At 39.0% G+C, this 27,271-nt stretch overlaps 1 protein-coding gene across 16 annotated transcripts in view; it reads left to right on the top strand.

Moving 5' to 3' along the window:
* TMEM63C (transmembrane protein 63C) overlaps nt 1-27,271 on the top strand; it is a 230,531-nt gene that overhangs the window by 148,832 nt on the left and 54,428 nt on the right. For all 16 annotated transcript variants that reach the window (XR_001626537.2, XR_457336.3, XM_056810623.1 and 13 more), the window contains 4 exons: nt 11,385-11,600; nt 13,167-13,246; nt 15,095-15,182; nt 19,430-19,467. Coding sequence is in view for 14 of the 16 variants with exons in the window: in XM_016428342.2 (XP_016283828.1) it covers nt 11,385-11,600; nt 13,167-13,246; nt 15,095-15,182; nt 19,430-19,467 (422 nt within the window). In the remaining 2 variants the exon portion in view is untranslated. The remainder of the gene's footprint in view (nt 1-11,384; nt 11,601-13,166; nt 13,247-15,094; nt 15,183-19,429; nt 19,468-27,271) is intronic.

Genomic DNA, 27,271 nt, shown 5'->3' with positions numbered 1-27,271 from the left:
CCTTCTTCAGTCTCCTTCAAGTCACTCAGTGTGAGCTGTGAGGTTTCAATGAAATAGTTCTTAATCTTCTGTCAAACAAGGGGTTTATTTGGGGAAGACAGGACAAGGGTGGAGGATGGAGGTAAGAGGGGTGGGATATCCCTATTCTCTACAGTGAGTGTTAGGTTGGAGGATATTGAGAGAAATGGCAATTCAGTCACTAGCATGAAACAGAGCCAGTCAGAGAGACTGGCTATGGACTGGCTATATGGACTATTGTCCTTCTTCTTCTGCCTTCAAATCAGCCAGGCCACCTCCAGCTTGATTATCCCAAGTCCCAGAGATAAAACCAGCTTCTTCCTTTGAATCAGCTGGAGCCCAAAGACGTCAAATCCAGTCAAGCAGTTGACTCTTGCCTCCAACTGTTTCCCAGTCACATTCCAAATGGAATCTTCTTTTGACTGACAGCTATCCATCTCCAGCTTCTGTCCTTTGCATGCATGTCTCTTCCACACCAGGCACCTTGGATACAGAAACAAAGATTAAATAGCCCATCACCTCACAGAATTTATATCCTCTCCATGAAAACAGCATGTACATCTGAAGGCATTTAGAAATGAATTAAGAAGGGTATAGAGAGAAAAAACAGTATTAATAGCTATGGGGATTAGAAAAGTCTCATATAAAAAGTGGTTATTGAGGTGCAATGTTTTTCACAATTTTGTAACTTTTTCCCAATAATTCCATATTGATTTTGGAAATAAACCAGCTCAAGCCTCCACTGTCAGTGAATTAGCATGCCTATTTCCCATAACTCTGTCAGCCAGAATATTGCAACCCTTGCCTGTGTGATGGGTAAAAGGGTTCCCCTGCAGTTTTCGACTTTTTAGAAATCCTGGTACTTCATGATTCCTTGCCATACTGGTATAATCATTACCATTACCATTTATATTGTTCTTCTTCAGTCTTGTCTGACTCCTCTTGACCCAATTTTGGGGGTTTTCTTGGCAAAGACACTAGATTCATTTTCTATTTCTTTTTCCAGCTCATTTTGCAGATGAGTAATTGAGGCAAACAGGATTAAGTAACTTTCCCAAGGTCACACAGATAGGAAGTTTCTGATGCCAAATTTAATCTCGGGGCTTCCTAACTCCAGGCCTGGCTCTCTATCCAATGGGCCACATATCTGTCTCATGTAAATAAATTGAGCTTTAAAGAAACCATTGACTGAGGATAGCTATGTAGCACACTGGACAGAACTCCAGACCTGGAGATGGAAGGTCCTGGATTCACATCTGGCTTCAGACATTTCCTAGCTATATGATACTGGGCAAGTCACTTAACCCTCATTGCCTACCCCTTACTGCTACCCCAATACTTCATATCATTTCTAAGACAGAAGGTAAAGGTTTAAAAAATAGAAAAGACTTCATGTGACTTGCCACAAACAAAAGCTTCCTGGAATTTAACAAAAAATTCACATTATCCACATTAGTCCCCCTAATAATTGGACAATATCAATCTCCCGCAGACACTAGCTACATAAGTACTTCAATTTCTCTTCCCAAAAGACGTGGCTTCAGTTGTAAGAGGAGAAAACATGGCCTTAAATCCTCTCCAACCACCCCCACTCCATATTGGTGAGGAGAGGGTCAGGGAGTTATTGCTCAGTAAGCATTTGCTCTCAGATCAGCCAAGGAAGGAATGGTGGTCACCATGGTGGTCACCCTGAGTAGAGTTATACTCTTGGGCAAAATCAGTTCCAGAAGAAGGAAAAGAGAATAAGAATATATTTGATAGGGATTAAGGGATTGGATCTGTGGAGGGGACAGAGCAGAACTTTGATGCATCCATTTCTTCTTTTTTTAAACTTTTACCTGGCTTAGAACTGATACTAAGTTATTGGTAGTATAAGAGGAAGAGTGATAAGGAATGGGCAACTGGGGTTCAGTGACTTGCCCAGAATCACACAGCTAGGAAGTCTGAAGTCACATTTGAACCCAGGTTCTCCTGACTTCAAGCCAGGTACTGAATCCATTTAGCTATCCTACTCCCTGCTACTTATTTTATTTTTGTATCCAATATTTTCTGTATTTATAACCACTCTAAGACAGAAGGGCAAGGGCTAGACAAATGGAGTTAAGTGTCTTTCCCAGGGTCCCATAGCTGAAGAAGCATCTGAGGTCAGATTTGAACCCCAGTCCTTCCAACTGCAGACCTGGTGTTCTATCTATTGTGCTACCTAGCTGCCTTACTTCTTCTACTTCTTTCTTTTTAAACCCTTACCTTCTGTCTTAGAATTAATGCTGTGTTTCGTTCCAAGGCCAAAGAGTGGTAAGAGCTAGGCAATGGGGGTTAAGTGACATGTTCAGGGTTACATAGCTAAGAAGTATCTGGGATCATCCAGGATCTCACCTGACTCTTACCCTACTGAGCCACCCAAATGCTTCTTTCATTCACTTCTAATCCCCACTTCAAGAGGCCATTTCCCATCTGTAGCCCAGAGAGCTCTCTTTTTACTACACTTAAATATGAAAACCTTATTTTTTTTTTCAGTCTCTCCATCTGCTCTTACTTCAAAGTATGGTTGACCTAAGCCTCTGGACATTATCTAAGTCCTTAGTGAAACACTTTCTCCAATAGGATGAATTCTTCTTTTTTAATCAGGTCTTCTAGCAGTTCCCTATTTTTCCTCAAGGGTCTTACTTCCTTCAACCTCAGTCGGTTGGATGTTTCCTGGTGTCATATGGCTAACCGTTATCTCCTAGGCTAAGAGTAAGCCAGACTTTTATGTATAGATAAAGTGATATTATTTCTCCCCCCCCCCAAGTATCACAGTGTTTATTGATAGATATATGTGTATAAAATCAGGGCATGAACACAACTTGATAAATTAATTAGACTCCATTTCAATACTATAATAAGAGAAACCAATTCTAATTCTCACCATTTTTTATTTCACACACAAACATGTGCGCAAAAACTACTTCTCTTCAAGGGTATTAATGAGCTCTCAATTAAGTTTTGCGCAAATAAACCATGTTTCTTTTAAAAAGAAATTCATATTTTCTCAAAAACAGACCAAGAGTTCTTAATTTTTTTGTTTGTGTCCTGGATGCCTTTGGCAGCCTTGTGAGCCTATGAACTCCTTGGAATGGTGGTTTTAAATTTACAAAATAAAGTTCATAGGATTATAAAGGAATTCAATTCAATTATACATTGAAATGGCAAAATATTTTTTAACAATTTTTAACAAAATATTTTTAAACAAGTTAAGAGACCCCCAGATTAAGAACTCCTGATGTAGAAGATTCGTTACATCCTAGAATATCTTCCTTACCCACTGACTGATATTTAAGTGATCATGTTAGAGCTTCTTTCCCTTAGCTGAAAACTTTTTTTTTAAGTTTTGGAAATGTTTATTTAATTAATTAATTTAGAATATTTTTCCATGGTTATAACTAGAAACTTTTGATTCCCATGAGAATCAGTTTTCAGGTTTGTAAGGCTTTTAGTATAAATTAGTTTAGTAGATGTTTATTTGAGAACAGGCTTCTATATAGACAAAAGAAAGAGACAAAGTGCATGTGAATGCTAGGTTTCTGACAGGAGAGGAGACTATTGAGGAGTTGCAGGTCAAAAGGAAGTTTAAAAGAAGTTAGCTTAGGGCAGTGATGGTGAACCTATGGAACAGGTGCCAAAGATAGCATGTAGAGCACTCTCTGTGGGCATGTGGCCATCCCTTCCTCTTCCCCTTCAATTCTTTTACTAGAAAGGTAGAGGGACTCAGGTGGAGCTGCTCCCCTCCCCCTTTCTACACTCACTTAGGACATTCCTCACTTCACCCATCAGTCTGTCCAGCAGCCCAAGGGGAACACTTTCTCCTTCTCCTATGTGGGATAAGGGGGGTGGGGAACACAGCCCACCTGTCACTTGGAGGTGGGGAGGAGCATGGCATATGGTCTCTGGGAGAGGGGCAGGCATGGCACTCAGTCTGGGGTGGGGGTTTGAGGAGGGGCCCAGTACTCCATCTCTAAAAGGTTCACCTTCACTGGCTTAGGGCTTTTCTTTCTAGGAGTCTAAGGCTGCTTTGCATATGAAATATAAGAGGATATTTTTCTTTTTCTTCCCAGGACAGTTTTGTCCAAGACGTGAGTGAAGATGGAGTAGACAGGACGCAGAGAAAAACTTAATAGGGATAGAACATGCTTGCAAATAGGTTCAGATATCTACCAGCCCACTATAGTATTTTTGTAGCCCATCTTACTTTATTTTTTTAAACATTATTTTATTTGGTCATTTTCAAACATTATTCATTAGAAACAAAGATCATTTTCTTTTCCTTCCCCCACCCCCACTCCTCCCAATGGAGATGCGTGATTCCTCTGGGTATCACATGTGTCCTTGGTCCGAACTCTTTTCCATGTTGTTGGTATTTGCATTAAGGTGTTCAGTTAGAGTCTCTCCTCAATCATATACCCTTCACCCCTGTACAGTCAAGCTGTTTGCCTTTCCTCGGTGCTTTTACTCCCACCATTTGTCCTCTGCTTGAGGGTAGTGTTTTTTTTCTCCTTGATCCCTGCAGATTGTTCAGGGACATTGCATTGACACTAATGGAGAAGTCCATTACATTTGATTGTACCACAGTGTATTAGTCTCTGTGTACAGTGTTCTCCTGGCTCTGCTCCTTTAGCTCTGCATCACTTCCTGGAGGTTGTTCCAGTCTCCGTGGAATTCCTCCACTTTATTATTCCTTTGAGTACAATAGTATTCCATCACCAACATATGCCATAATTTGTTCAGCCATTCCCTAAATAAGGGCATCCCCTCATTTTCCAATTTTTTTTTGCCACCACAAAGAGTTGCAACTATGAATATTCTTGTACATGTCTTTTTCCTTATTATCTCCTTGGGGTATAAACCCAGCAGTGCTATGGCTGGATGAAAGGGTAGGCAGTCTTTTAGTGCCCTTGGGGCATAGTTCCAAATTGCCCTCCAGAATGGTTGGATCAATTCACAAACCCACCAACAATGAATTAATGTCCCAACTTTGCCACATCCCCTCCAACATTCATTACTTTCCTTTGCTGTCATGTTAGCCAATCTGCTAGGTGTGAGGTGTGATACCTCAGAGTTGTTTTGATTTGCATCTCTCTGATTATCAGAGATTTAGAACACTTTTTCATGTGCTTATTAATAGTTTTGATTTCTTTGGCTTAAATCTGCCTGTTCATGTCCCTTGCCCATTTATCAATTGGAGAATGGCTTGATTTTTTGTACAATTGATTTAGCTCTTTATAAATTTGAGTAATTAGACCTTTGTCAGAGGTTTTTGTTATGAAGATTGTTTCCCAATTTGTTGCTTCCCTTCTAATTTTGGTTACATTGGTTTTGTTTGTACAAAACCTTTTTAATTTGATGTAATCAAAATTGTTTATTTTACATTTTGTGACTCTTTCTATGTCTTGCTTGGTTTTAAAGTCTTTCCCTTCCCAAAGGTCTGACATGTATACTATTCTTTGTTCACCTAATTTACTTATAGTTTCCTTCTTTATGTTCAAGTCATTCATCCATTCTGAGTTTATCTTGGTGTAGGGTGTGAGGTGTTGATCCAAATCTAATCTTTCCCACACTGTCTTCCAGTTTTCCCAGCAGTTTTTGTCAAATAGTGGATTTTTGTTCCGAAAGCTGGGGTCTTTGGGTTTGTCATAGACTGTGTTGCTGAGGTCACTTATCCCAAGTCTATTCCATTGATCCTCCTTTCTGTCTCTTAGCCAGTACCAAATTGTTTGGATGACCACTGCTTTATAATAGAGTTTGAGATCTGGGCTGCAAGGCCACCTTCCTTTGTATTTTTTTTCATTATTTCCCTGGATATCCTTGATCCTTTGTTCTTCCAAATGAACTTTGTTATGGTTTTTTCTAATTCAGTAAAATAATTTTTTGGAAGTTCAATGTGTATGGCACTAAATAGTTAGATAAGTTTGAGTAGGATGGTCAATTTTATTATACTGGCTCATCTTACCCATGAGTGATTAATGGTTTTCAAATTGTTTAGATCTAGTTTTAATTGTGTGTAGAGTGTTTTGTAGTTGTGTTCGTGTAGTCCCTGTGTTTGTCTCAGCAGATAGATTTTTAAGTATTTTATATTGTCTAGAGTGATTTTAAATGAAATTTCTCTTTCTAATTCCTGCTACTGAGATGTATTGGAGATAAATAGAAATGCTGATGACTTATTTTGTATCCTGCAACTTTGCTAAAAATGTTGATTATTTCGACTAGCTTTTTGGTTGATTCTCTAGGATTCTTTAAGTAGACCATCATATCATCCACAAAGAGTGATAACTTGGTCTCCTCATTGCCTATTTTAATGCCTTCAATTTCCTTTTCTTCTCTAATTGCTACTGCTAGTGTTTCTAGTACAATGTTAAATAATAGAGGTGATAATGGGCATCCTTGTTTCACTCCTGATCTTATTGGGAAGGCTTCTAGTTTATGCCCATTGCAGATGATGTTTACTGATTGTTTTAGATATATACTGTTTATTGTTTTTAGGAACGACCCTTCTATTCCTATGCTTTCTAGTGTTTTTAATAGGAATGGATGTTGTATTTTATCAAAGGCTTTTTCTGCATCTATTGAGATAATCATGTGATTTTTGTTGGTTTGCTTCTTGATATGGTCAATTATGTGGATGGTTTTCCTAATATTGAACCAGCCCTGCATTCCTGGTATAAATTGTACTTGATCATAGTGAATGACCCTTCTGATCACTTGTTGAAGTCTTCTTGTTAGTATCCTGTTTAATATTTTTGCATCTATGTTCATTAAGGAGATTGGTCTATAGTTTTCTTTCTCCGTTTTTGACCTGCCTGGCTTTGGAATCAGTACCATGTTTGTGTTATAAAAGGTATTTGGTAGAACTCCCTCTTTGTTTATTATGTAAAATAGTTTGTATAATATTGGGATTAGCTGTTCTTTGAATGTTTGATAGAATTCACTTGTGAATCCATCAGGCCCTGGGGTTTTTTTCTTAGGCAGTTCTTTGATGGCCTGTTGGATTTCTTTTTCTGATATGGGATTATTTAAGAATTCTATTTCTTTTTTCTGTTAGTCTAGGCAATTTATATTTTTGTAAGTATTTGTTCATTTCACCTAGATTGGCATATTTATTGCCATATAATTGGGCAAAGTAGTTTTTAATGATTGCATTAATTTCCTCTTCATTGGAGGTAAGGTCCCCCCTTTCATCTATGATACTGTTAATTTGCTTTTCTTCTCTCCTTTTTAAAATTAGATTGACCAGTACTTTGTCTATTTTGTTTGTTTTTTCAAAGTACCAGCTTCTTGTCTTATTTATTAGTTCAATAGTTCTATCACTTTCAATTTTATTAATTTCTCCCTTAATTTTTAGGATTTCTAATTTGGTTTTCTTCTGGGGGGTTTTAATTTGTTCACTTTCAAGTTTTTTTATTTGCATGTCCAATACATTGATCTCTGCCCTCCCTAATTTGTTAATATATGCACTCAGGGATATGGATTTTCCTCTGAATACTGATTTGGCTGCATCCCATAAAGTTGGAAGGGATGTCTCGCCATTGTCATTTTCTTCAATGAAATTATTAATTGTTTCTATGATTTGTTCTCTAACCGATTTTGGAGCATCATATTATTTTATTTTCAATTGATTTTTTATTTTGCTCTCCATGTACCCTTACTGATCCTTATTTTTATTGCCTTATGATCTGAAAAGGTTGCATTAATTATTTCTGCATTTCTGCATTTGTATGCCATGTTTTTATGATCTAGTGTATGGTCAATCTTTGTGAATGTGCCATGTGCTGCTGAAAAGAAGGTGTATTCCTTTTTGTCCCTATTTATTTTTCTCCATATATCTATTAACTCTATAACTTTTCTAGGATTTTATTCACCTCTTTTACCTGTTATTTATTTATTTTTTTATTTTATTTGTCTAAATTTGATAGTGGTTGGTTCAGATCTCTCAATAATATAGTTTTATTATCTATTTCCTCCTTCAATTCTCCTTAGTTTCTCTATTAGAAATTTAGGTGCTATACCATGGTGCATACATGTTGATTAGTGACATTTCCTCATTGTCTATGCTCCCTTTTATCAGGATGTATTTACGTAACTTCCCTATCCCTTTTAATCAGGTCTATTTTTGCTTTGGCTTTGTCAGATATCATGATTGCAACTCCTGCCTTCTTTCTATCAGTTGAGGCTCAAAAGGTCTTACTCCAACCTTTAATTCTGAACTTGTATCTACCCGTCTCATGTGTGTTTCTTAAAAACAACATATGGTAGGGTTTTGGATTCTAATCCACTCTTTTATTCGTCTACATTTTATGGGTGAGTTCATCCCATTCACGTTCAAAGTTATGATTGTCAATTGTGAATTCCCTGGCATTTTGATATCCTTCCCTAATTCTGACCTTTCTTCTTTTGCTATAACCTTTTAAACCAGTGGTTTACTTTAAATCAGTCCTCCTAGTCCCCTCCCTTGTTATGCTTCCCTTTCTGTCCCCTCCCTTTTTGTACCCTTCCCCTTCCCCCTCTCCTTCCCTCCCTTTTTGTACTCCCTCCACCCCCAACCCCCCTTAGTTTTCCCTTCTCCCTTACCCTGTTGGATAAGATAGAATTCAAGATCCCAATGGATCTAGATGCTCTTCCCTCTCAGAGTTGATTTCACTGAGAGTAAGGTTTAAGTAATACCAATTAGCACTCTTTTCCTCTCCTTCTTATAAGAGAATTCTTCCCCTCCCCTTCCCGTGTGTATCTTTGTGTGACAAAGATTATTCTATTTAATTTATTTCTATTTATTCAAGTATATCTTAGTACCATCATTGATCCCCCCTCCCTTTTTCTTTCTATTTGTTTTTTTCCCCTCCAAATCATGTTAATAACCCAATCTTTCCCTATGAGTGTTTCTTTTGATTGCTCTATTAATGCATACAATTTTTGAAAGTTACAGATAACATTTCCCCCATATGTTAGTATATATAATTTGACCTAATTATAGCCCTTATAGAAGAGAGTTTGAATAAAAGGAAAAAAAAACCTCACTTTTCTCCTTTTCCCTTTCTTTCATATTTACCTTTTCATGTTTCTCTTGTTCTTTGTGTTTGGATGTCAAACTTTCCACTGAGTTCTGGTATTTTCTTTGCAAATACTTGGAAATCTTCTATTTTGTTGAATGCCCATACTTTCCATAGTCAGTTTTGATGGGTAGCTGATTCTTGGTTGAAGACCCAGTTCTCTTGCCTTTCTGAATATCATGTTCTAGGCTTTGTGGTCTCTTAGCGTGTTCACTGCTAGGTCTTGTGTAATCTTTATTGGCGCTCCTCTGTATCTGAAGTTTCCTTTCTTAGCTTCTTATAAGATTTTCTCCTTAGCTTGGAAGCTCTTGAATTTGGCAATTACATTCCTGGGGGTTGCCTTTTGGGGATTTAGTATATAGAGGGTGTTCTATGAACCCTTTCTATTTCTTTTTTGCCCCCTTGCTTGAGAACATCAGGGCAATTTTCTTTGATGATTTCTTGTAGTATGGCATCTAGATTTTTGTTTATCTCCGGTTTTTCAGGTAGACCAATAATTCTCAAGTTGTCTCTCCTTCCTCTGTTTTCCTGGTCTGTCACCTTGTCTGTGAGATATTTTATGTTTTCATCTAGTTCATTAAGTTTTTGACTTTGCTATATTAATTCTTGCTGTTTTGCAAGATCATTGTCTTCTAGTTGTTTAATTCTAATTTTTAAAGACTGATTTTGCTTTTCAGTTTGGTCTGCCCTTCTGTTTGAGGCTTCCAGCTGTTTTTCCAATTGGGAGTTCTTGTCTGTCAGGCTGCTGACCTCTTTCTGAATTTTTTCCTATTTTTCTTGCCAGAAGGTTTCCATCTTTTGGATAAGCTCCATTTTGAGTTCTTCCAGAGCTTGTAGATAATTTCCATTTTGGGGGGAATGTTTTGATTTTGTTTGAATTTCATCCTCTTTTTCCTCTGAAGCCTGGGTTTTCCCCTCTGTAAAAGTTTTCAATAGTCACTTTTTCCCCTTTCTTCTTGGAGGGTTGATCTTGGGCAGTGTGAGCCATCGCTTTGGTGGTTTTCCCTTTCCTTTTTAGTCAGAGGTCTGGGTGAGATGCAGGTTTTCTGTGGATTTAAGTTGCTTTTGCCTCATACTGGTTCTTCCCAGCCTCCGCAGTTTGTTAGTGCTCCCACCCCCGTGGTCTGTGGTCTCTTCTCTCCTGTGCACAGGAGTCTCATGTAATACCACTCTGAGGTAGCCCTTGTCAGCTCCCAAGAACCCTGGCGTGCCCCCCTCACTATAGTGATGAGCAGAGCTTTTGCCTCAGGCAGTTTCTACAGTTTCTCGAGTCTCCACAGTATTCGTAGTTTGCAAGAGCCCCTGAAGTCTGCTCTCCAGTGCGCAGGGGTCTCCAGTGAAACTGCTCTGAGGGGTAGTTCCCTGGAAGTCCTCATTAGATCCCAAGGGCCCTGGTGTTCCCCCCCCCCCCAAGAGATGTTCCTCACTCACTCGCTGTCTCCAGTGAGCGTGCTGGCCCCTACTCTGGTTCTGTAGGTGGGGTGGGGGAGGGGTATCTCAGCTCATGTTTGTGTGCGAGCTTTTCCTCCTTATAGTGTGGAAATTTTCAAACCCCATGTACCTTCGTTGCTGTTGCATACTGGGGAGTCCCTCCATTCTTCCAATGGTGATTTTTATGCTCTTTTGAGGTAGTGTATTTTGTTCGGTGCCAGGGGACAGGAAGTGATTCGCATCTAGATTGCAGCCATGATTACCCAGAAGCCCCGTGTCGCCCATCTTACTTTAAATAGAGCATCTTTGGTATTCTAAAGGATGATGCTAACTAACATGTACTCGATAGTTAATTCTTACCTAAATACTTGAGAGAGAGGCTCTGGATAGGCTGCTATTGCACTTAGAATCAGGAAGACCTGGGTATAAATCTTTTTTTCTGATACTATCTGGGGGACTATGGGGAAAGTCACATAGTTCCCTGAGCCCTACCCAACTGTTTAAAACTTTACTACTAAGTCATAAATTTGTCTTGGTGATCAACATGTAAAGTCAGAGCTTTTGATATCGGATCAGAATGCTTGCTTACATGTTGTTTTCTTTTAGGATCTTGGGCTGATGATGATTTGCATAATTGGTATATAAAATGTCATTTCCCTGTCCTTCCCCCCACTGGGTCCTGAGCTTTGTGAGGGTTAGGGTTAAGGATTGAGCTGTCTACAAAGGCAGCCAGGTATGTTTAGCCTTGGATGCCCTTTGGGTAATCTTCTCTTTTAGGAGATAGGGTATGAAACCTGACATTGTGGAAGATGTTCTGGCTATGGAATTCAACTAATCCAACTTTCTTTCCTCTTTTAGTCTTCTGTTTCACAGAGTGAGGAGAAACCCAACCTTGGCAAAATGGTCTCAGACTCAGCAAACCAGAACACTATGCCCATGGATCTCCTGTATGTAGTAGAAAGAATGAACAAGAGCTCAAAAGAGAGTTGCTTACACTTTAGGGATTCTATCTTGATGGAGTATGCCTTTGGTGGAGTACCCGTTGTGTTTGCCCTAAACGTCGTCTTCTGGTTGGTAAGTCAGTGGCAAGGTATGGAGAAAAAAGAGAATAACTCTAGAGGGAGTCCTGGTCAAAGCTGTATCTATACGAACTGGCGGATAGCCAAGGTTACAAAACTGTCTGGGAGTCCAAGTAGAAGAGGAATAATGAGCAGAGTTCATAGAATCAAAAGATCACAAGGGCATAAATTTAGAGCTGAGAGAGCCTTTAGTTACCATATAGTCCAGCCCCATCATTTTATAGATGAAGAAGCTGATGCCCAAAGAGGCCAAGTGATTTGACAAAGGTCACACACATAACAAATGACAGAGGTGAAATTGGAACTCTGATTTTCCAAATCCAACTCCAGATAGTGTGCTTTGTCCATCTGACCACTCTTCCTCCTTTTCTACATTGTTTTAGCCACCTGCCAATGCACCTCTTCTTTCCCTGTGCTTTACTTTTCTTTTTTCCTCTTTAATATCTCCAAAAAGAATGCTTCTTTGGTAATTTTCAATTGAAGCTCTCAGAGCACTTTATGGTGCTACTAAATGTTCAGTCAACCTCACACCTACCCCAAAGATGCCTCTTTGTTGATGGGGAGGACAGGTGAAGGGATCTTTGACTTCCCTTTTAATGGACAAATATGGGGGCCAATCTTATTCCCATAGTAAAACTTCATTCCAGATAAAAGTGGCAGATAGAATAACAGCTTAGCAAAAGGGTTAAGAAATCATTGAAGGTTAGAATTGGAAAGGGATAATAAAGATCTACTCTTTCAACTCTATCATTTTAGATAAGTAAACTGAGGCACAGGGTTGATTAGTATGTTCATTGGCAAACAACTAGCTAAAATAAGAACCCAGGCCTCTTGTCTCCCAGTCCAATTATAAAGTTCATTATCTCATTGGATCCTCACAACATTAATTCTGGAGGTAGGCAGGACAGATAATACTATTCTCATTTTTACGCAGGAGGAAACTGAAGCTTAAAATGGTCAGGTCACTTAGACAGTTTGTATCAAAGCTACTGAAAAAGACTGTTGAAGTCATCTAACCTAACACCTCAAATTTTAAAACCAGTACAGTATAGTGAATAGACTATTGTACTTGGAGTCAGGAGACCCAAGTTCAAATCTTGCCTCAGAAAAACTTCTAGGCTGGCTAATTACTAACTTTATGACCCTGGACCGATCATTTAACCCTTATCATACTCCATTTTCTCATCTGTAAAATGAAGGACTTTTCCTCTCACTTTAAAAATTAAGAACTCAGGGACCTAAAAGGTCCCTTCCAACTCTAAATCTATGATCTTAGTTGTTTTTCTCCTTTATAGATACAAAATTGAGTGGCAGAATTGAATGTATACTCAGTCTCCTAAGTTCCAGGCCAATGCTCATGAACCAAGGCTTTGCTTCCTTTCTTTTTTGAATCAGTTAAAGATCCCGTTCCTAACTGTCAAAGGGCTAGAGTGATAGTCTCCATACATAGGAACTACTTTTAACTCCAGGAAAAAGCCTTTAGATAGAGTGTCATCAGGAGTCAAAGGGCCAAGAAAAGAGTAGGAAGCTGGACTTGACTCACTTTTCTTCCCAACTTCAGATTGCTATTTTTATCTACGCCTTCCTCCGAAAAGCCGCCTGGGACTATGGACGCCTAGGTCTGCTGGCAGATCATAATAGGTAAGACCCAAATCCATCTAACAAACATATATTTGCCTTGATTTCTCCTTGATGTGACTGTCCCCATCATATTCCAAATTGATCAACCAGCTGAAAAACCTCAAATGAATAGCTCCATTTGGAGAAATTAAATTGTTTTAAATGTATTTTTATTTATTTGTTTTTACATTAAAGTTTCTGGGTATCTTCCTTCTTCCTCACAAAAGAAAATGCATCAATTGACCCAAAAAAAGCTAGTAACAGATAGGTAGATAGGTAGATAGATAGATAGATAGATAGATAGATAGATAGATAGATGGATAGATAAATAGATAGCCATAGATAGACAGACAGACAGGCAGGCAGGCAGACAGACAAGCAGAGAGGCAGGAAGGCAGACAGATAGATAGATATATACATACATACATACATACATACATACATAGATTGTGTCTGTTGCTTGTTTCTATTTGTCAGTTCATTTTCTAGAGGTGAGAGAAATTAGATTTCAAAAGGTTAGATATGACTGAGTTCTTGTCCTCATTTCACAGTGTGTAAAATATTAATACATATGGATAGTGACTCTTTTTACTTCTTCAAGACCTTCCAACAGAAAGCTAAATTTATGGGGGCAGCTGGGTAACTCAGTGGATTGAGAGCCAGGCCTAGAGACGGGAGGTCCTAGGTTCAAAGCTGGCCTCAGACACTTCCCAGCTGTGTGACCCTGGGCAAGTCACTTGACCCCCCCCTTGCCTAACCTTTACCACTCTTCTGCCTTGGAACCAATACACAGTATTGACTCCAAGTTGGAAGGTAAGGGTTTAAAGAAAAAAAAAAGAAAGCTAAATTTAAATGAGTGGCAGGTTAACTTGGGAGAAAGTTAACCTGCCACTCATTGAGGACAAAAAAGCCCCAAATCCATCTAGATAATCCTCTGCATTGGTTAATTTCTAGATCTCACACAGTCATATCCACATCTAACCAAAACTACAGTGTTTACTTATAATATATAAACTACTAGCAAAATACTTAATTAAAAAGAAGAGATACAAGAAGATATGTGGCTTTATCTCACAGCCACCCTTGAGTACCAATCTGAGTTTGGTTCAAGAAATTGAAGCCATTCGTGTTAGTCAGGAAGCATTTATTAAGTGTCCACTATATGCCATGCACTATGATAAGTGCTAGGAAACCAAGACAAAAGACAATCCCCATCCTGAAGGAGTTCAAAATCTAATAGGGGAGACTATATGCAAACAACTGTGTACAAACAATAGGAAATCCATCTGATAACCTATTTGGGGTGCCTCAAGAAGGGAAAGGTCCCTATGATCTTATCCTGAGGTACATAAATATATATATATACACACACACACACACACACACACACACACACACACACACACACACACACACACACACCAATCTAGGGCAAGCAGATCTCCAGGGTCCTTGAACATGCCAACTTGAGTGGGTCAGTTAAAGATAAAGAGATATAGATAAAAAGATAAAGCAACTAATGAGCTAAGAAAACTCTACTGCTGCTATTTTTGGTTCAGTCATGTCTGACTCTTTGTGACCTCTTTTGGGGTTTTCTGAAATGTTTTGCTATTTCCTTCCCCAGCTCATATGACAAATGAGGAAACTGAGGCAAACAAGGTTAAGTGGCTTAGGATCACACAGATAGTAAAAATCTGAAGCCAGATTTGAACTCAGGAAAGATAAGTCTTTTTGACTCAAAGCCTGGTATTCTATCCACTGCTGGTATAGGAACTAAAAACATTCCTTACCTCAGATAAGACTATAACTGACAGACATCTTCCTTTCTTCCCTCCTCTCTTCCTGTCTCTTCTTCATGTCTTTTTCTAGGACTAGCCTAATCTCAATGTTCTTTGGAGAGCAAACTGAAAAGATTTCCCCATTGGAGGCTACTCTGGAAGAACAAGGAAGAGATACAGTAAGTATTTGGCGGAGAGCTGGTCTGGGTGAGGGAGATACATACTAGAGTGAGGATCCCATTCCTGTGGTCAGATTTCTCATTAGATGCTCAGAAGCAGGTTTTCATTGAGTCCCTACCCTCAAGGAATTTTCACTCTAATATAGAAAGACAAAACATAAAAAGGAACTGGAAAAAAGGAGTGGGCACCCTGTCAAAACAAGGCCCTGAAGGATGCATAATAATTTAGAGAATGAGTTGAGTTAGATGTAAAGTGAATAACATGGTTGAGGCTCTTAAGAAATGGGGATCTCTGAGCCTCAGATTTCTTATCTGGGAAACTTGTCTTTTAATATTTTGTCTTGCAGGAAAGCTCTTTTTAAACTTTTATATAAGGTACATCTATACATGCATACATATGTACATACAGAGAGAGAGTGTGTGTCCTCAAATCTGGCCTCAGACCCTACACAAGTCACTTAGCCCATTTTTTCCCTCAGTTTCCTCATCTTAAAAATGGAAATAGTAATAGTACCTACCTCTAAGGATTGTTGTGACGATCAAAGGAAATAACTGTAAAGCACTTAGCATGGTGCATGGCACACAGTAAGCACTATATACATGTTAGTTGTTGTTCAGCATGTCCAATTCTTCATAACCTCATTTGTGGTTTTCTTTTTATTTTTTTTAAAACCCTTACCTTCTGTCTTAGAGTCAATACTGTGTATTCGCTCCAAGGCAAAAGAGTGGTAAAGACTAGGCAATGGGGGTTAAGTGACTTGCACAGGGTCACACAGCTGGGAAGTATCTGAGGCCAAATTTGAACCTAGGACTTCCCATCTCTAAGTCAGACTCTTAATCCACTGAGCCACCCAGCTGCCCCCCATTTGTGGTTTTCTTGGCAAAGATGCTGTAGTGATTTGCCATTTCCTTCTTCAGCTCATTTGACAAATGAGGAAACTGAAGCAAACAGGGTTAAGTGACTTGCCCAGGGTTACATAATTAGTAAGTATCTGAGGCCAAATTTTAACTCAAGAAGAGGAATCTTCTTGACTCTAGGCCCAACACTCTATCTACTGTGCCACTTGGCTGCCCAGTAATAGTAATTGCTATTGTTGCTGTTGTTATTATTATTATTCTATTCTTCTAACTAATTGGATATGATTTTAGGATACAAATGAGAAGAAACGATTAGTTATGGGCTGATCTGCATAAGTATAGTAGAAGAAAGCAATGGATTTGGAGTCAAATGGTCTAGATTTCAAATTAGTCTTTGACTTTTAATGAGGAAATCAGACTTTTTGTGTGTGTGATTTGAAAATTTTTATTTAATTAATTTAGACTATTTTTCCATGGTTACAAGATTCATGTTCTTTCCCTTCTATCCTCCCACCCCCTCCCATAGCCAATGAGGAATTCCACTGGGTTTTACATGCATCACTGATCAAGACCTATTTCCATATTATTGATATTTGCATTAAGGTGATCATTTAGAGTCCACATCCCCAATCATATCCCCATCGAACCATGTGATCAGGAAGTTGTTTTTCTTCTGTGCTTCTACTCCCACAGTTCTTTCTCTGAATATGGATAGTGTTCTTTCTCATAAGTCCCTCAGAATTGTCCTGGGTCATTGCATTGCTGCTAGTAGAGAAGTCCATTATGTTCAATTGTACCACAGTGTATCAGTCAGTCTCTGTGTGTAATATGTTCTCCTGGTTCTGCTCCTTTCAACTTTGCATCAGTTCCTGGAGGTTGTTCCAGTTCACATGGAATTCCTCCAATTCATTGTTCCTTTGAGCTCAGTAGTATTCCAACACCAACATATACCACAATTTGTTTATCCATTCCCCAATTGAAGGGCATCCCCTCATTTTTCAATTTTTTGCCACCACAAAGAGCGCAGCTATGAATATTTTTGTACATGTCTTTTTTCCTTATTATGTCTTTGGGGTATAAACCCAGCAGTGCTATGGCTGAAAGGAAATCAGATTTGACCCCTAAAATCTTTTTCTAGCTTTAAATCCTATGATCTTCTGAACTCCAAATTTGTAAACATAATGGAACCATGAAAATGAAGAATAGTGAGCCATGTAATGAAGAGTTTTAAATGCCAAATGGAGTATACATACAATTATGATACCTATCCCACTCTACATTCATATAGCATAATGCACCTTCACATCCATTATTTCATTTGCTCCTCAGAGCAAACATGGGAGTAAGCAGGACAAAGATTATAATTCTCTTTTGGGGATGAGAAAACAGACTGAATTTCTTTGACTTGACCAAAGTTACACATAGCTAGTTCCCACCAGACAATCTTGCTCCTAGGAACATTTGACCAGGGCCTTCATAGGAAAGGACGTACAAGGATCTGACACATAGTTGTTTGTTGATTTAAAAAAAAAAAACTCTTACCTTCTGTCTTGGAATTAATCCTAAGGATTGGTTCCAAGGCAGAAGAGCAATAAGGACCAGGCAATTAGGGTTAAGTGACTTGCCCAGGATCACACAGCTAGAAAGTGTCTGAAGCCAAATATCAACCCAGGACCTCTCATCTCTATGCTTGGTTCGCTATCCATTGAGTCACCTAGCTTCCCCGATACCATTTTTTTTCTCACAACATACATGAGAGACTGTACTATCCACTCTATGCTGTTGTTGTTGCTATTGTTGTTTGTCCTTTTTTCAAAGACCAAGATGGAATATAAATGCAAAATATAAATTCTGTGAGAGCAAGGGCTATCATTCTTCTCCATATCCCCTAGTATCCCTAGGACAGTGCCCTGAATATAGTAGTTACTCAGTAAATGAATGAATGAAAGCAATATGAATTCACAAACCTGTCTATATGTCCTACAATGTATGTAACTGTGTTATGGTATATCTCGGGGATGTCAAACTCAAATAGGAAGAGTCGCTAAACAATAAGGGGCGGGGGTGGCTAGGGAGCACAGTGGATAGAAAGCCAGGCATGGAGATGAGAGGTCCTGGGTCCAAAGCTGGTCTCAGACCAGTCCTATCTGTGTGACCTAGGACAAGTCACTTAACCCCTTTTGCCTAGCCCTTATTGCTCTTCTGCCTTAGAACAGAGATACCCGACATCAATTCTAAGACAAGAAGGTAAGGATTTTTTTTTTAAAAAGAAATTGGTGAAGGGCAAGGCAATTGGGTAGCACAGTAAATGGGGCAACAGACGTGGAGCTGGAAGGACCTGGGTTCAGATATGACCTCAGATACTTCCTAGCTGTGTGACTCTGAGCAAGTCACTTAACCCCCACTGCCAAGCCCTTACCACCCTTCTGCCTTGAGACTGAAATGGAAGCATGATTTTTAAAAATGCATGATAGGAATAATAATAGCATCTACCTCCCAGAGATGTTATGAGGACCAAATGAAATGATAATTGTAAAGCACTTAGTATGGTGCCTATCCCATTATAAATCCTATAAATGTGTTAGTTTTTATTTTTCAGTCGTGTCCAACTCTTCACAATCCCATTTGGGATTTTGTTGACAAATATACTGGAGAGGTTTGCCATTTCTTTCTCCAGTTCATTTTACAAATGAGGAAACTGAAGCAAACAGGGTTAAATGACTTGCCCAAGGTGGCACAGCTAGTGAGTGTCTGAACCTGGATTTGAACTCATGAAGATGAGTCTTCCTGACTTCAGACCTGGCACTCTATCTGCTGTACCACTTAGCTGCCCTAAATATTCTATTGTATTTTTATTTTGTTAAATATTTCCTAATTACATTTGTTAGGCAACATTTGAGAATGTGGCTGGCCACAAGACTCATGTGTACCTCTGGTGTTTCTAAGTTTTGTATGCACAGTTGTGTATGTTTTCTGCTATGTTTAAAGAGAGAAAGCACTAACTCTGGAACTGAAGCATGTAGATGACACTACCTATATGAACCTGGACATGTCATTTAGCTTCTTTGAGACTCAGTTTCCTCCTTTGCAAATTAGGAGGTTGGACTAGATGACCTCTGGGTCTTTTCAAACTGTAGGCTCTATGCATGTGTGTGTATGTGTGTATGTACATTCATACATACTACTCATATATTCGCTGAATGAAAGGATTTAGTTTTTATAATATCTGATGACTTCACGTGGACAGAATTATTATTTGGGGTAGAGTCAGGGCACATGCCCTTAGTAAACATTTCTCAAGGTCCTGGAAGCATGCCTGTATAGCTGGGACCTAAGGACGCCCCTAACAGTGTGCTTACTCACTCTGCTCTTCTCCTTTTTTCCCCCAGGGCTACTTTTCCTGGTTCTTTAATACCGTACTCATGAAGTAAGTAGCTTCACCCTGAGCTCTTCGGGAAGGCAATGTGGCTTGGGGGAAGAAGGGAATGGTCAGGGCTATAATGGAGTCAGCTCCTAAGAGGTGATTGTTCAATTTATAGGATGAATGCTTTGGAAATTAGCAAACACTCCAAATCAGGGTTTGATTTATTGTTTTGTAGATTGTTTGACTTAGATGTGATAAAAAAAATGTTAGTAAGGCAGTTTAAGTTTAAAAGCGTGTCTTGGTGGTTAAACATTCACCAACATACTCCTGGGAATAGAAGTGATTCAAAGCCTCTGACTCTGCATCAGCTATTGGAACTCCCTAATTATTAACACAAGCCTACTGCTTGTGTTTGGCCTCTGAATTATGGAGCCTCTTCTACCTTAGGCAATACTGGGCAGGAGTAAATTAGTTTATAGGCTCTATCCTAATCTTCACGCAGCAGACCCCCAGAAATGAGATAACAATTTCTTCTGCCATTCCTAAAATCCATTAAACTTAGCCATCTCCAAATCATCACCATCATCAAAAGGAATTTAACTGTGTATATCTCCTTCTAGTTCTAAAGATCAGAGGAAAGTGGGCCTGGGAGGAGGAACATATGCTATCTACCTGTTTTCAAGTATTAGAAGGACTGTCACTGTGGAAAAGGAAATAGTCTTGTTCTACTTGGTCCTTGAGGATAGAACTAATGGAAGAAACTGATTTTTATCTTTTTTTAAAATTTTATTTAGTCAATTTAGAACATTATTCCTTGGTTACAAGAATCATATTCTTTCCCTCCCTCCCCTCCCCACACCCCTTCCCATAGCTGACACACAATTCCACTGAGTTTTACATGTGTCCTTGGTCAAAATCATGTTGTTGATGTTTGCACTAGGATGATCATTTAGAGATTATATCCCCAATCATATCCCCATTGACCCATGTGATCAAGCAGTTGTTTTTCTTCTGTGTTTCTACTACCACAGTTTTTCCTCTGAGTGGATAGTGTTCTTTCTCATAAATCCCTCTGAGTTGTACAGGATCACTGCATTGCCACTAATGGAGAAGTCCATTACATTCGATTGTACCACAGTGTATCCGTCTCTCTGTATAATGTTCTTCTGATTCTGCTTCTCTCACTCTGCATCAGTTCCTGGAGGTCGCAATTTATTATTCATTTGAGCACAATAGTATTCCATCACCAACATATACCACAATTTTTTTAGCCATTCCCCAATTGAAGGACATCCCCTCATTTTCCAATTTTTTGCCAGCACAAAAGAACACAGCTATGAATATTCTTGTACAAGGCTTTTTCCTCATGATCTCTTTGAGATACAAACCCATCAGTGCTATGGCTGGATGAAAGGGTAGGCAGTCCTTTAGTGCCCTGTGGGCATAGTTCCCAATTGTCCTCCAGAATAGTTGGATTAATTCACAACTCCACCAGCAATGAATTAATGTCCCAACTTTGCCACATCCCCTCCAACATTCATTACTTTCCTTTGCTGTCATGTTAGCCAATCTGCTAGGTGTGAGGTGATACCTCAGAGTTATTTTGATTTGCATCTCTCTGATTATAAGAGATTTAGAACACTTTTTCATGTGTTTATTAATAGTTTTGATTTCTTTATCTGAAAATTGCCTATTCATGTCCCTTGCCCATTTATCAATTGGAGAATGGTTTGGTTTTTTATACAATTGATTTGACTCTTTATAAATTTGAGTAATTAGACCTTTGTCAGAGCTTTTTGTTATGAAGATTGTTTCCCAATTTGTTGCTTCCCTTCTAATTTTGGTTGCATTGGTTTTGTTTGTACAAACCTTTTTAATTTAATGTAATCAAAATTATTTATTTTACATTTTGTGATTTTTTCTAACTCTTGCTTTGTCTTAAAATCTTTCCTTTACCAAATATCTGACACGTATATTATTTTTCTGTGTTCACCTAATTTGCTTATAGTTTCCTTCTTTATATTCAGGCCATTCACCAATTCTGAGTTTATCTTGATGTAGGGTGTGAGATGTTGATCCAAACCTAATCTCTCCCATACTGTCTTCCAATTTTCCCAGCAGTTTTTATTAAATAGTGGTTTTGGCCCCCAAATCTGTGATATTTGGGCTTTTCATAGACTGTCTTACTGAGGTCATTTACCCCAAATGTATTCCACTGGTCCTCCTCTCTGTCTCTTAGCCAGTACCAAATTGTTTTGATGACCACTACTTTATAGTATAGTTTGAGATCTGGGACTGCAAGTACTTCCTTCACATTTTTTCTCATGATTTCCCTAGATATCCTTGATCTTTTGTTCTTCCAAATGAACTTTGTTATGGTTTTTTCTAATTCAGTAAAAAAGTTTTTTGGTAGTTCAATTGGTATGGCACTAAATAAGTAAATTAATTGGGGTAGGATTGTCATTTTTATTATGTTAGCTCATCCTACCCATGAGCAATTAATGGTTTTCAAATTGTTTAGATCTAGTTTTAATTGTGTGTAGAGTGTTTTGTAGTTGTGTTCATATAGTGCCTGTGTTTGTCTCAACAGATAGATTCTTAAGTATTTTATATTGTCTAGAGTGATTTTAAATGGAATTTCTCTAATTCTTGCTGCTGAGATGTGTTGGAGATATATAAAAATGCTGATGACTTATGGGGGCTTATTTTGTATCCTGCAACTTTGCTAAAGTTGTTGATTATTTCGACTAGCTTTTTGGTTGATTCTCTAGGATTCTTTAAGTAGACCATCATATCATCCACAAAGAGTGATAGCTTGGTCTCCTCATTGCCTATTTTAATTCCTTCAATTTCTTTTTCTTCTCTAATTGCTACTGCTAGTGTTTCTAGTACAATGTTAAATAATAGAGGTGATAATGGGCATCCTTGTTTTCACTCCTGATCTTATTGGGAAGGTTTCTAGTTTATGCCCATTGCAGATGATGTTTACTGATTGTTTTAGATATATACTGTTCATTATTTTTAGGAAAATCCCTTCTATTCCTATGCTTTCTGGTGTTTTCAATAGGAATGGGTGTTGTATTTTGTCAAAGGCTTTTGCTGCATCTATTGAGATAAGCATGTGATTTTTGTCCATTTGCTTGTTAATATGGTCAATTAAGTGGATGGTTTTCCTAATATTGAACAATCCTTGCGTTCCTGGTATGAATCCTACCTCCACTCTGCTATTCGCTCACATTTTATGGGTGAGTTCATTCCATTCACATTCAGAGTTATGATTACCAGCTGTGGATTTCCCATCATTTTGATTTCTAGTCCTAGTCCTTCCTTTTCTTCTTTCACTATTTCCTTCTATACCAATGTTTTGTTTTTTAATCAGTTCCCCTCATTCCCACCCTTATTTTACTTCCCTTTATACCCCCCTTCTCTTCTTATTCCCCCCTTATTTTCTTTACAGTCCTTTTAAACTACCCCCCTGTCCCTCCCTTGTACTGCTTCCCTCCCCACCAGTTTGTTACCCTTCTACTTCCCTATAGGGTGCAAATTAATTATTGGCCCTAATGGATTGGATTGTTCTTCCCTCTTTGGGTCAATTTCAATGCACGAATGAGTTGAGTATTTCCTATCTCCAACCTCTTTACCCTTCCAGTATATTGACATTCTCCCCACTCCCACCATGTGCTTCTTTGTGACATATAAATTTACCCCCTTCAGTTTCTTTCCCATTTCTTTTAGTATTAACTTCTTTTTTTTAGCCCTAGTTGTATATTTATATGTATACATACATATATATATACACACATATATATCTGTTTATGCATACATATATCTATATACATATTTATGTCTTGTCATTTCATCCTATGTAGTTTGTCACTGTTCTAAGTGTATTTCTTCTAGCTGCCCAGGGGATAATAACAATTTTTAAGAATTCCCAACAACCTCTTTTCTTATAGGGATACATATCATTTTAACTTATTGGGTCTCTTAAAAAAAAAAGCTTTTTTTTGTTTTTCTTTTTTCCCTCTTTTTTAATTACCTTTTGGTGATTCTCTTTAATTCTGTGCGTGGGCATCAAATTTTCTGTTCAGGTCTGGTCTTTTCTTTACAAATTCTTGGAACTCTTCTATTTTATTAAATGACCATACTTTCCCCTGTAAGAATATATTCAGTTTTGCTGGGTAGTTGATTCTTGGTTGTAGACCTAGTTCCCTTGCTTTCTGGAATATCATATTCCATGTCTTTCGGTCCTTCAGTGTAGATGCAGCCACATTTTCTAAATCTTCTGTTTTGTGAATGAAATGCTTCATATTTTCCTCAATTTTTTCATTCTTTAGATTTTGTTTTATAGTGTCCTACTGACTTGTGAAGTTACTTGATTCTAGTGTTGTATTCTGGTTCTTAAAGACTATATTTCATCCCTGGCTTTTTGGTCATTCTTCTCCTTCTGGTTTGATTTTCTTTGGAGGTCATATTTCATCCTCTTTACCTCATCTTTCATCTCCTTTGCCTCATCTTTCATCTTCTTTGCCTCATATTTCATCTCCTTTGCATCATTTTCAAACTGGTTGATTTTTGGCTTTCAAGACACTATTTTCTCATTTTAGTTCAAGTGCCTCCATTTCCAGATGACTTATTTTAGTTTTTAAGTTCTTTTCCCAATTGTCTTCAGTCTCTCTTAATTTGTGCTTTGAATTGTATTTTGAGTTCTTCCAAAGCCTGTGTCCAATTTTCTGAGTTTTCTGTTTTATTGCTTGATGTTCCCTCTTCCTCTGTTCCATTTGCTCTTTCTTCATTGCCTGTCTAGAAGCTGTTGATTGTAATTTCTTTTTTCATTTTCTATTGTTTGCTCATATTTACTCCTACTTTACTCCCTGCAGTTGTCTGTGCTCTTGCTCCTCTCATTTTGGGGTGGGGGGTTGGGCTTTTATGTCAGTATTCCCTCTTGGCATTTTGTCAGCAAGTCTCTCAGTGCAGTCTGTGAGGGAGGGGTGTTGGAGCTTGAGCTTCCCAGCCCTCTGAAGACTGTTGGTTGGATGAAGTCCAGCTGGGTTGGGCTAGATATGCCCTGAGGCCAAAACCTCCTGGAAGGGGGGGAGCAATATGTAGGGTCTCCTCTGCTACAACTAGGCTGCCCACTCTGTACTCCTTCTCTAACTCCTTCCCCACCACCTGTATTCAATGCTCTGAGCCTGGCACAGCTTTGCCCACAAGGTACTCTCTCCAAACCAGCCCCTTTGTCCACCCAGAGGTTCCAGCTGCCACTGGAGGCCTACAGCTCTAGGTGGCAGGGTTGGAGCCCTGGGACCTTCATTCTCCCTTCCCCTTAAACCCGAGTGTTCTCAAATTCCGGCTTTTGGGGGTCATACCTTTTAAATTGAGTCCAGCAGGAGGGTTCCTTGGCTCTGTCTTGTTGTTAGGTTTGATTTTTAGTCCCCTAGGAGCATTTAGTTTGTAATTGTAAGGAAGGGTTTTCAGAGGTCTGAACTTTCACTGCCTCCATTCCACCATCTTGTCTCCGCCTCTCTCTTTGCCTCATTTTCAAGCTGATTAATTTTGGCTTTCAAGACTATTTTCTCATTTTATTTCAAGTGCCTCTGTTTCCAAATGACTTATCTTGCTTTTTTAGTTCTTTTTCTAGTTGTCTTCAGCCTATCTTAATTGTATTTTGAATTGTATTTTGAGTTCTTCCAAAGCCTGTGTCCAATTTGCTGGAATTTCTGTGTTTTTGCCTGGTGTTCCTTGATCTTCCTCTGTTTCATTTGCTCTTTGTTCATTGCTTGAACAGAAGCTATAGATTATAATTTCTTTTTTACTTTTTCTGTTGTTTGCTCATTTTGCCCCTTCTTTCCTCCCTGTAGTTGCCCATAGTCTTGCTCCTCTCATTATGTGCTGGGTCTATGGGTTTGGACTTTTCTGTCCTAAAGGGACTTCTTCTCTGCTCTCCTGATTGGTCAGATTGAGTTCTGATGTCAGATCTTCCCCCAGCTATCAGTCTAAGTTGAAACGGAGCTGGGCTTCCCAGCTTTTTATTAAGGTGTTCTGTAGTAATTGCAGCCTTCACTCTTGGAGTTTGATCAGCAAGGTTCTCAGAGAAGTCTATGGGGGTGGGGTGTTGTAGCTTGAGCTTCCCTGCCCTCTGAAGGCTTTATAAGATTAAGTCAGGGCAGAGTTGATCTTGCAGAACTTGATGTGCCCTGAGGCCAAAACCTCAGGGGGGGGGCACAATATGGAGTGTCTCAGCTGTGATTGGGTTACCTTCTCTGAGGTTCTCTTCCAGCTGCCTCCCAGCCTCCTGTGTTCAAAGCCCTGAGCCTGGCACCACTTTGCTGGCAAGGTACTCCCTCCAGACTAGCGCCCTTGCCTGCTCAGAGATTCCAGCCACTGCTGGAAGCTCAGTACTGTAGGTGGGGGAGGGGTCCTGAGTCCTTCCTTCTTCCTTCCCCTTAAACCTGAGTGTTCTTGAATTCAGGCTTTTGGGGGGCATATCTTTTTTTCTTTTCTTTTTTTTAAAATATATTTTATTTGATCATTTCCAAGCATTATTCGTTAAAGACATAGATCATTTTCTTTTCCTCCCCCCCACCCCCCATAGCCGACGCGTAAGTCCACTGGGCATTAGATGTTTTCTTGATTTGAACCCATTGCTTTGTTGATAGTATTTGCATTAGAGTGTTCATTTAGAGTCTATCCTCTGTCATGTCCCCTCAACCTCTGTATTCAGGCAGTTGCTTTTTCTCGGTGTTTCCACTCCCATAGTTTATCCTTTGCTTATGAATGGTGTTTTTTTCTCCTGGATCCCTGCGAGTTGTTCAGGGACATTACAACGCCACTAATGGAGAAGTCCATTACGTTCGATTATACCACAGTGTATTAGTCTCTGTGTACAATGTTCTCCTGGTTCTGCTCCTCTCGCTCTGCATCACTTCCTGGAGGTTGTTCCAGTCTCCATGGAACTTCTCCACTTTATTATTCCTTTTAGCACAATAGTACTCCATCACCAACATATACCACAGTTTGTTCAGCCATTCCCCAATTGATGGGCATCCCCTCGTTTTCCAGTTTTGGGCCACCACAAAGAGCGCAGCTATGGATATTTTTGTACAAGTCTTTGTGTCCATTATCTCTTTGGGGTACAGACCCAGCAGTGCTATGGCTGGATCAAAGGGTAGATATTCTTTTGTCGCCCTTTGGGCATAGTTCCAAATTGCTTTGGGGGGCATATCTTTTAAGTTGAGTCCAGCAGGAGGGTTCCTTAGCTCTGTCCTGTTGTTAGATTTGGTTTTCAGTCCCCTAGGAGCATTTTGTTTGTAATCAGTGAGGAAGGGTTTTCAGAGGTCTGCACTTTTGCTGCTTCTATGATGCCATCTTGTCTCTGCCTCTAACTGATTTTATCTTGATTCCTAACAACCACAGATCCCTCGGGGTAGTGGTAGTAGGGTCCTTCTCACAGAGATCTTCAGAGAAGATGATCAATTGTTAGAGGTGTTATAGAAAGGATTCACAACTACATACCCATCTTTAATAGGAAGCCTTTCCTGATCCCTTTTCAAAACAGTACTCTTCCTCTGTGGATAATCTTCACCTCTTCTAGTATCCAACTTGTTATTTTCATGTTGCCTCCCCTATTAGACTCTGAGTTTTTTGAGAATAGGGGCTTTCTTTTGTCTTTGTATCCCCAGTGCATAGACACAATGACTGGCATGGGGTGGACTAGATACCTTCCAAAGCTCCTTCCAACTCTGATATTCTGTGATTCTTCATGTCTCTGATCATCCTATAGCCTCTGGAAAGATAACTTGAATTTTCCCCATTTTTCACCATCTTAATTTCTCATTATTCTCACTTTCACCCAAACACATCCAGG

The sequence above is a fragment of the Monodelphis domestica genome, chromosome 1 (genome assembly GCF_027887165.1).
Source record: "Monodelphis domestica isolate mMonDom1 chromosome 1, mMonDom1.pri, whole genome shotgun sequence".
Classification (NCBI taxonomy): Eukaryota; Metazoa; Chordata; class Mammalia; order Didelphimorphia; family Didelphidae; genus Monodelphis; species Monodelphis domestica.
The sequence above is the reverse complement of the archived record's forward strand: the minus strand, read 5'-3'. Positions and strand labels throughout refer to the sequence as shown.